Raw genomic sequence first — 10537 nt, forward strand, 5'->3', positions numbered from 1 at the left:
CAATAAACTGAGAATAGATAATCTAGGAAACTACAGTAAAATAAATATCATTCTTTTAAAAATTAACATTACATTAAAAAGACTCTCTATGGCATTCTGCTACAAGCAAGTATCAGTGGCTTTCTCAGCCATGAGCAGAGAAGCTTCCTATTGCAGAGGATGGGAACAAATACAGAGATCTAAAGCCTGACAATATTCTGAGAGTGAGAGACCTTGGGACATTCAATACTATACAAGATGCCTTCATCAAATCCATAGTGTGAAGAGTTCTCAGCTGCTTCGCGCAGAATGAGATTAGTCTACATTCCACAAACTGGATGGATTAAGAATTAGGTGTGGTCCCTATACAGCAGCAATATGTCAATGGTCAAATTTCGTAGGAAAGATGGAAACCTGTAGGGGACGTTTCTTTCCCCAGTCTGACTGTAAACAAATAACATAAACTGAGAATTAATAAAAATTTTAAATGTTCATCCAATATCAATGGATTTTAATCACTTTTATTTATATTAACACATTTCTATTATTCTATATGTTGCCACATAGCTCTTGTCTTTATCTCTCCTCCATCCTGTACTTCTCCCTCTGCATCTCCTGGTGACTTTTTGTAACTCTGCCTTTCATCTTCTAAGAATTCTCCTAGGCTTACTCACTGGCACCAACTTTCCTACCCAGGTGTAGACCAGTCAGATTTTTAGGAACCAGTGAGAATAATGCATATTTAAACTGTCCAAAAATTGTTACACATCCACAATTCCATCTCATGGGTGAGAAAAGACAATGACATAGTAGCAGTGTAGGCATACTAATCAAAAATCAAGCACTCAGGAAATGCAGCGTGAACAGAAGATTGGCACTGAGTTGTGACCTAGAAATACAGGGAAAGAAAATTTTGATGGAGAGGGTAGGCTAGGAAGTGGATGTGGGTTCATGCCAAGATGTGTTTACTATGATGAGTGTAGTACCCATGCTCTCCTATTCCAGACTCTATCTGTACGAAGTCAGAGACACTGTTGACTGTATTGCAGTAACCAAGTAGGGTAGTAGCCACCTCCAGTTTATAAAGTTTAGCCTGACTTCCCTCATGCAAATGTATCTTCTAGCTCTCTGTTAAATCCCCTCCTGTACTGTGGGAACTCACATATCTCTCACCGGAGGCCGACCTCTGAAAAAAAGGAGGTGTATTCTAGAAGATGAAACTGTTTGATCTTCTTTACCTGGTGACAGCCCTTCCCGGTAAGTGTTCCCACTTCATACATGTGTTCATGTGGGGTTCGGACAACATGTGATTGACAGAATTGACTTTTTTGTCTCAAGGAATTCTGTCCCAGATTCAGCTTCAGGAGTCAGGACCTGGCCTGGTGAAGCCGTCACAATCACTGTCCCTCACCTGCTCTGTCACCGGTTATTCCATTACCAATGGTTACTACGGGTGGAGCTGGATCAGACAGTCCCCAGAGAAGAAGTTGGAGTGGATAGGGTACATAGATTATGATGGTAGTACTGATTACAACCCGTCATTTAAGAGCCGCACCTCCATCACAAGAGACACATCCAAGAACCAGTACTTCTTGCAGCTGAACTCTCTGACCACTGAGGACACAGCCACATATTACTGTGCAAGAGACACAGTGTGGGAACTTCAGCATTAGCCCAGACACAAACCTCCCTGTAGAGGACCTCTGGACCAGCAGGGGGAGCTCAGTTCTAACTGATCTCAGGAACTTTAAAACGTCAGGCAGAGATACTTGGTTTTTCTCTGGCTTTTCTTCTAACTGCCTAAGAACAGAGAAAATAGAGGTTGACTTGTTCCTGATTTTTGTGGAAATGCTTAGAAATTCTTCATATTTCAGTTGATATTTGTTGAGAACTTCCAGTATTGCACTTCTTATGGTGAAGGATAATCCTTGTGTTCATAGAGTCTCAGGGCATTTATCATCAAAAGGTATTAGATTTTGTTAAACTCATTTATCACTCTAATCATATGATCGTGTGGATTTTATCTTTTATTCTGATTCTGCTGTGGATTACATTTGTATCTTTACATATGTAGAAACTTCACTTCATCTCTGAAATGAGGTCTATTTGCTCATGGTAGACAATATTTTCCTTTATTCTTTTATTAAATTTATGTATTTTATTACAAATTTACACACTAGAGTCGCCCTTTGTCATCAGCTTCCTGGAGTCTTATTTTTATGTCTTCTTATAATAGCAGACATACATCCCTGCATAGATCTGGGGCAGAGACAGATACAGCCAGGGTTGGAGGTGATGGAAATGCCTATTGTAGGGGTCAGCCACTGTGTGGATTATTTCTGCCTTGTTGAAGTTGCTGAAAGTCCCCTTCAGGCTACACTAAGTTCATCTTTGTCCAGGAATAACATGTGCCCTCTTATGCTTTACATAATAGTCAGATGACCTGAAGAGAAAGTTGATAAAGTTTCTTGACAATTATTTACAATTTTCAATACTGTAGACCTCAAGAATAACAAAGACCACTAGGTCTAAATTTGGATTACACCTCACAGATGTGGCACAGGACAATTCATAGATGAAGTTACATCCAGAAATAGACCCTGGGATGACCTCCCATACAAACATTGCCTGCACTGTAGTGCAAGCCTAGATCCTGTACTTAAATGTACACCTCCTATATTTACAGGAAAGTCCCTGGGTCTGTCTCAGTCCAGCTGTGAAATCTGGAAACACAGGCTGGGTGACATGCATAGCTTTTGTTACACTCCACACACTTTGTGGTGCAATTCTGGGTGTGGGTATTCAGCAAGATTCAGAAGAGACTAATGTGCCATTAATATAATAGGGTCACCAGGACCCTATTCACAGCTGCTATAAGGTTTTCAGTTACTGGAAGACTGAGAAATCCTATTTTGAGATAATTCTCCTTTCCTGATTCATCTGTTTTTTATATCATTTTTATAAGAAATCGAATGAAAAGACAGACTGATGAACAGTTGAAAAAAATTATGAGTGAAACACAGGAACAGAATAAGGCACACCCATTTCTATAACGCAGATATAGCTCTATTTCTCTCTATCTGTCTGTCTGTCTCTCTCTCTGTGTGTGTATGTATGTACGTTTAATTTTAAGTAATGTTGGACATTAAAGTAGAACCATGCATAAGTATCTCAATATCTGTCCTCCATTGTGGTCATTTTTCAAATGACTGAGCTGTGATAGCTTGCAGATTCCTCATGAGGTTGGGCTGTTTTACCTCACGTGGCAGGTGTCAGTGTTGATGATCCCCTATGTTTTCTACTGTCGTGGCCTAATAAATGTCTGCATTGTTCTTCGGGTTGGACCAAGGAAGTAACTGTTCATGAAAAGGTTTCTGTCAAAAGCTTATGATCTCACTGGGTCTTGTATCTAATACTGGGGAAAAATCACTTTTTCCAGTGATTGGACTATTGTCATTAAGTACAACAAAATTCCATACAAGAATATCTCTGATTTTTAGAATGAACTGCAGAGACACTGGGACTCACCCAGTACAATTCAAACCTGGCTATCAGTTGCAGATACTCAAAGGGAGGGGTACATTTACATTTTTATTACAATGGGAAAATATGATGAGTAATACCAACTTGGGAAGAAAAATATTTATTTTAAATTCTAGCTTTCACATTTTAGTCAACCCCTGAATGAAATCAAGGCAGAAAGTCAAGGTCAGAACTAAAGCAGAAGCAATACAGGAGTACTGCCTACTGTCTTGTTTCCCAAGGCTTGTTCAGCTTGATTACATAGAAACCCCTGAACAATATATGGTAGGAAGTTCTATGCACAATCAGATAGGTTTTGTCAGCTCAATCATTAAGGAATAAATTGAATCATAATCTTGCCTATAGTAAGATATTTACAGAAGTTTCTCAATTGAAATTCTTTCCTCTTAGATTACTCTCAATTGTGCTGTTAATTTATCAAAACATTAGTTAGAAGATGAGGCATTTTTCAGTGTCAGAATCAACTTTTTCTTTCCTATAGTATACATAGAAAGCTTGTAGAAAACATTATTTGGAAAACATTATATTTTGTTATTTTTCAAGTTTGGTCCTTTTGTTGTGATAACCACCATGATCAAAGCAATAGGAGAAGAAAAGGTCATTTTACGGATCATAATCCAACATTGAACAAAACAAATACAGGATTATAAAGATGATGACTGAGGTGAAGATGAAAAGTGAATACTGCTTATTTCCTTAATTAGACTGCTTTATTATATAGGCTCTTCCTAAATACCCAGGGATAGCATCTGGCATGATGGAGTAGATTCATTTACATTAATTACCATTTAAGTAAATGCATACGAGAAAGGCTGTAGGCCAGTCAAATAGAAGGAATTCTTCAATGTAAATTATTTACATCTAGGTGTTTCAAATTGATGGCTAAGTCACCATCATTATAAATGTTAATTTAATTCAGTAGTCAATGAAGATCCAGGATATAAAATATTCAGTGTGTCTTGGTATCTTAGAATAAACAAGTGATAGAACAGGAATGCACCCTTCACTTACATGGTGGTAGAGAACATGCTGGAAGAGACCATGTTCCTACATCTGAGATATTCAGCACTAAGATGAGAGTGAAGCACTGTGATGGCAACTCAGAGATTTGGTGATGTATACATCTATGCATCAGCACAATAGGTAATGATGAGAAATGCTTACTTATATACTTGTAAGAAGTAAAAGTTTTGAGAAACAAATTCAAGAAAACAAATGTCTAGTCAAGTCATTGAAAAACTATGCTGATTTAAGACACTGTGGGTTGCTATTGTTTCTGGATAAGTAAATGAACATGAGGAACTTACCAGGTTATGTAGTTAATAACAAGTGTCCTTCTCCTCAATAGGCTGCAATTCACACCCTGAGAATCATATTGTAAAAGTGTCTGAGAGTAATCAGCTAAAATCACAGATGTCCCATTTTCTCTGTTGAATAGTGATCTGAGTTCAACCAAAGTCTCCAGTGTTCTCTACTGTTGCCTCATGGGGTCAGAATGGCCTCAATGAACTTTCTCAAAATCACAGATGATTTTTACTTCACATAGTATATGCAGAGGTAACAATCTGGAAAAGGGCATGAAACAGTCTGAATAAGAAATGTCAAGGGGAGGGGTGTTACGAGTGGCACTGTCATCCAGAGAGACCCGTGAAGGTATATGTGTAAAACATGTAGAGTTCAAATGCTGAGCTGTATACTGAAGTTCAGCTTATCAGTCACTCCCTGTTTATAGTGAACAGACAGGTAAATATTCGGAAAAAAAGCATAAAATAAAAAACAACACAAATTTTTCATACTACCTGGTGCAAATAAAAATGGACAAAGTCTCTGCAGGTTCCTTACTGAACAATTTAAATCAGTCATGTCACATGATCTCAACACAAAAATAGAATTTCCAAACTCCAGAGGCAACTACACTTACAACGTAGGGCTGTAGCTGACTCGGGTGGTGCCTAGTGCATCAGTTTTGAAGTCAAAACAGTATAAGAAAAGATCTGCAGAGCATGTGACAAAGCAATGCCTACTGCCATCTATAATATAAGAAATGAATAATTGGGCAGAAATTATTCCTAAAATTCATATTGTGTTAGTGATTATTAAATTAAAAAGATGATTCTTAATGTGTGTGAAAAATAGCTTAGAACGATACAAATATTTTTATAACATTATCTTCCAGCCTTTCTCACAACATTTACAAACATATTAGAACACGCTATCTCTTAGCTCCAACAACAGAACTTATATAGCAGGAAGGCATGCAAATAACGCCCATATCTTCTCATGAAAACCAGATAAACATTGGCCCTGAATCTCAGACAAAGGAATCAGTGCTGGATGCCCAGGTCTTCCCATTCAGTAATCAGCACAGAAAATAAAACACACAATGTATTTGGTGTTGCTTTGGGTTTTACTTGTTGCTTGTTTAAAAGGTAATTTATGAAGAAGAGATACTGAGTGTGTTAGTGAACATGAACAAGATATATATAAGACAGAGCTTCTGTAGCAATTTACTAAAAACCTTCTCTGTGTTTGCAGGTGTCCCGTCTGCGGTGCAGCTTGTGGAGTCTGGAGGAGGCCTGGTGAAGCCTGGAGGATCCCTGAGACTATCCTGTGTTGCCTCTAGATTCACTTTCAGTGACTACTGGATGTACTGGGTTCGCCAAGCTCCAGGGAAGGGGCTGGAGGGGGTTGGAGGTATTAATACAGACAGCAGTACTATAAGATATGCACCATCCGTGAAGGATCGATTCACCATCTCCAGAGACAATGCCAAGAACACTCTGTACCTGCAAATGAGCAGTATGAGATCTGAGGACACAGCCACTTATTACTATGCTAATGACACAGTAATGGGACTTCAGTGTTAACTCAGACTTAAACCTCACTGTTAGGCCACTCCAGGCCACCTGGGGGTACAAAAGGCAGAATACAGGTTCATCCCAGGAATTTATGCAGACATGATTAGATTAAGCACTCTTCTCAGGTGTTTGACCTGCATTTCTTTTATACTTTCTCAGGAATTTTCTCCATATGTATGTTGTGAAGGGATCCAATGTCCTCAACAAATTATATGTTCTTCTTGTGCTATTTTATCATATGAGGCATGGTCCCCCATGAACTAAGTGTATACTGACAACTACTAGTGCCCAGACATGGGACACTGAATCTACAGAAAGACTGAGAAAGCTTGGGAAAGAATAGAGTAAAGCATGTTTTCTTGGTAGCAACAATTTCTCAGGTCTGCTCTGCTTGCTAGAGGCAAGCAAGTGCTCTCATCTAAGAGAGGCTTCCTGACTCAGCTTCAGCTGTGAAACCTTGCAGCTCATTTAAGAGGTTCTGCCACGAAACACTTAAAACGGTGTTGGTGAAAAGCTGAAGGCATGCTTTTCGGTTTTCAGCCATCGTAGGAAAAAAGTTGTGCTGTTTTAAAATGCTGGCTTTCTGGGCCGTCCTGCCAGGGCAAACCCTGACTGTTTGAGGCAGGAGGGCAGACTACAGAGAGAGGACTTGAGTGTTGTCTGTTGCAGCTTGTTTGCTTGCAAGGACCTTGAAATGCCACAGAGTTGTGGTAATAAACATGGCTACAGCCGGTACCTCAGCCGTGAGGCTGAAAAGCTAAGGAATGGGCTGAATCCAGCCGTCAAAGCCACGGCTTTCGTCCTACTGATATTGCTTAGTAAATTAAAGACTCATGTGGTCAGAAAAAGAGAGATATACAGTAAAGAGAGATTCAAAGACAAAGAAAACTTTAAATGATTTACAGTGTGTTTAAAAATATATGCAGGCTGAAAGTTAAAGTTCTTAAAGTAAAAACAAAATAAAGGTAGAAAGAGAGTAGTTGGGTGTGGTAGTACACACCTTTAATCCCAACACTTGGAAGGCAGAGGGAGATTGACCTCTGAGACTTCAAGGTGTGGTAGGACACGCCTTTAATCCCAGTGCCTGGGAGGCAGAGACAGAAGGATCTCTGAGAGTTCAAGGACAGCCTGGTCTAAAGAGTTATTCCAGGACAACGATATACAGAGAATATAAAATAAAAATAAAAATAAACAAAATAGGGGTTAAAATAAAGCCGCACAAAGATGGAAAATACACAGAGAATCTTGATACTTTATGATATTATGCTCTCTTTGAATTATTTGAAGGCTGAGGAAAGAGCAACAGCTGCTAAAAGATATTTGTTTATAAATGCTACTGAACTAATCCAACATAGATATTTTCAAAATACCTTGACTTCAGAATTTTAGCCTCTATATAAAACATATTCATAGCATACAGAAAGACATTCCACATAATTTCCCCCTTTCTATCTAATCAAAAAGAAAGGTTTTAACTTCATTATTGTAAAATTACATACACCAAAACAGTTATTAAGCAAGGATTGCAGCTACAAGATTTAGTGTATTTGTATTTCCAAAATTAAATAAAATATTCTACCATCCATCCTATTTTTATCAGTCTAAAGTTTTATATCTAATTTATTATTTTTTCCTAAATAAGGAAGAAAATAATTACAACTATCTACTCTTCAAGTACATCAAAGTTCCCAGAAAGATACAGTATTATGAAATTAAAAAGGAAATTTATTTTAAATAAATGACTAAACTCTAGAAATGACGGCTACCTGGACAGTCACCAAAGTTCATAAATAATGTTGGGCCATCCATTTTCAACTTATAGACTAACATTATCTGGTAGGTTTCTCAGTGATGCAGAGAATCTGAAGAACTATCTTTCCTATTTTGGTAATATTTGTCTGTCTCTTTCTTTTGGTTCTTGAAGATTGTCTGACAGATTCTTCATATCTTTGACGTACTGTCTCACCTTTTTTGGCAAGTCCCAGTTATCGTTTAATGGGTCTTGCATTCAAGATTATACAAAATTTTGTAAAGCTGCACAGGCAACAAAACTTTCTTGAACAAATGGCTAACTTTGCCATATTGAAGGCAAACTCCATAAGGGTCTTTTTTGATGCCCATTATGCTCTTGAAGTAATTGTTGCTGCCAGAAGCAGGCATTTTATTCATTTTCTTGCAAAATTCAACATGTCATTATCTTTTCTGCAGTGTAGTACTCCAGTGTGTAATTATTCCACTCTGAGATTCCATCTTACACTTGTAAGAATGACCAAGATCAAAAACACTGGTAACAACTTATGCTGGAGTGGTTATGGAGTAAAGGGAACACTCCTTCATTCATGGTGGGAATGCAAGCTGGTACAGCCTTTTGGATATCAGTGTGGCTGTGGCTATTTCTCAGAAAATTAGGAAATAACCTTCCTCAAAACCCAGTAATAACACTTTTGGATATATATCCAAATTATGCTCAGGCATACCACAAAGACATGTGTTCAACTATGTTCATTACAGCATTGTTTGTTATAGCCAGAAACTGGAAACAACCTAAATTATACTTTTAATCTATGACTCTGTCTATCCTGTATCCTCTGTCTCCCAAGACTGCATATTTATCTGTGGCGGCATAAATGAATGCAGAAAGATTATAAAAATATATACAGCTTTAATAAGGAAATAGACTTACAGGACCACAGGTTCCCGCGGAGAACAGGAGAAGCAGAGCAAAAAAGGGCTGCTGGGATCATGCCCCGCAGATTTATCAGTAAACATTAGCCCAAGGTGAACACGCCCCCAATGGGTGGGGCTATATCCCTACATCTCCCCCTTTTGTCTAAATAAGATAGAACTAAACCAAATACAACTATATACAATAATAACAAATAATAAATATAACAAACAATATTGAGAACAAAAGTTTTTCTAAACATTCTATCTCAAGAAGTCTAAATAACATAAAGAGTAACTACAATTATATAATCTTCAACTCCGTCAAAGATCTGAGAAGGGAATAAATATTACTTAACAATCGAGAGATATCCAAAATGTGCAACAATTGACAGAGACAACTGACTACCTGGGCAATCACCCAAAGTCTCATTTGCAATGCTGAGTCAACCAACTTTGGCTAAGGCCTAATATAACTGGCATACCATTCTTAGAACTATCCTACCCTGTCTTGGCAGGATAAGACAATCCTGTTTCATCCACTTAGGGATATTCTGTATTTTTGTCAGAAGTTGAGGTATGGGCTTTTCTTAACCCAAAGGCCAGTTCTGCCAAGAAGACAAGCTCCCAGTGGAGTGTCTTTGGTGCTCAACGTTCTCTCGGAAGTAGAGTGGCGTTGCCAGGAGTAATTGTGTCTCGTTGGCACAGAAATTTTAGGTTAGATTAAAGGCCATTTTCTAAAGCTCTTCGAAGAGGCTGAAGATCATACTATCTATACTAAATATAATCTCTATGTAACTAAAAGACCTGATTAACTTAAAAATAAATATGACAAACATATAATTCTCAATACCTATTTAATTTGAAGACTAAAAGAATAACCAACTGTGCAATATATGAAGACAATGATCTTCAATTGTAAACAATGTCATATATCAGAGGTAGAAATGTACATTGTAATATGGTAGATGTATCAATACAATATAGACAAAGTTATAAGCATACTCATATGAAAATAGAGGTAGTAACACTCACATTCAATATTCAATATATCAATATACAAGAAACAGTACCAATACAATTTTCTATAAACAGTAATTCACAGAAACCAATCATCCCATAAAACCAGTTAATCCCCCTTCTTCCTCCTCTTCTTCTTTTTTTTTCCATAAAAATATCACCCCATCCCCTCAACCCTAAAACAACCACTAAAAGATGTCCCTAACCCTGAGGGCAAACTCTGTTGGGAGAGGGAATGTCGTCCTCTAAGATTGCTTCTGGCTGACATGGGGGCAACGTTCTTCTTAGGGGGGTCCTGTGAAAGCAAATGATGGTAAAATTCCCAAATTAACCTTTGACCTAAGAAAATTGTAACTAGTCTCAGAGCATTTTGAGAAGGTCCGGCCAGAGTGTTGTCAAAAATGTGTACCATTCGAAATTGTCTCATGTAGTTGGTACCAAAAAATAGGTCTAATATTAGCGCTTTAAAAAAA

At 37.8% G+C, this 10537-nt stretch overlaps 2 gene segments (V, D, J or C); both read left to right on the forward strand.

Annotated features, from left to right (window-relative positions):
- Positions 1 to 1193: 1193 nt before the first annotated feature.
- LOC130882762 (Ig heavy chain V region 3-6-like) lies at positions 1194 to 1652 on the forward strand. The segment is given in 2 exon segments: positions 1194 to 1236; positions 1318 to 1652. Coding segments are annotated over 2 exon segments (378 nt in total).
- Positions 1653 to 5905: 4253 nt separating this feature from the next.
- Positions 5906 to 8007, forward strand: LOC130882363 (immunoglobulin heavy variable 3-74-like; the record flags this gene model as incomplete). The annotated part of the segment is given in 3 exon segments: positions 5906 to 5951; positions 6058 to 6368; positions 7981 to 8007. Coding segments are annotated over 3 exon segments (384 nt in total), but the record flags the coding sequence as incomplete, so codon positions are not given.
- Positions 8008 to 10537: the final 2530 nt, after the last annotated feature.

Source organism: Chionomys nivalis, chromosome 10 (genome assembly GCF_950005125.1).
Source record: "Chionomys nivalis chromosome 10, mChiNiv1.1, whole genome shotgun sequence".
NCBI lineage: Eukaryota > Metazoa > Chordata > Mammalia > Rodentia > Cricetidae > Chionomys > Chionomys nivalis.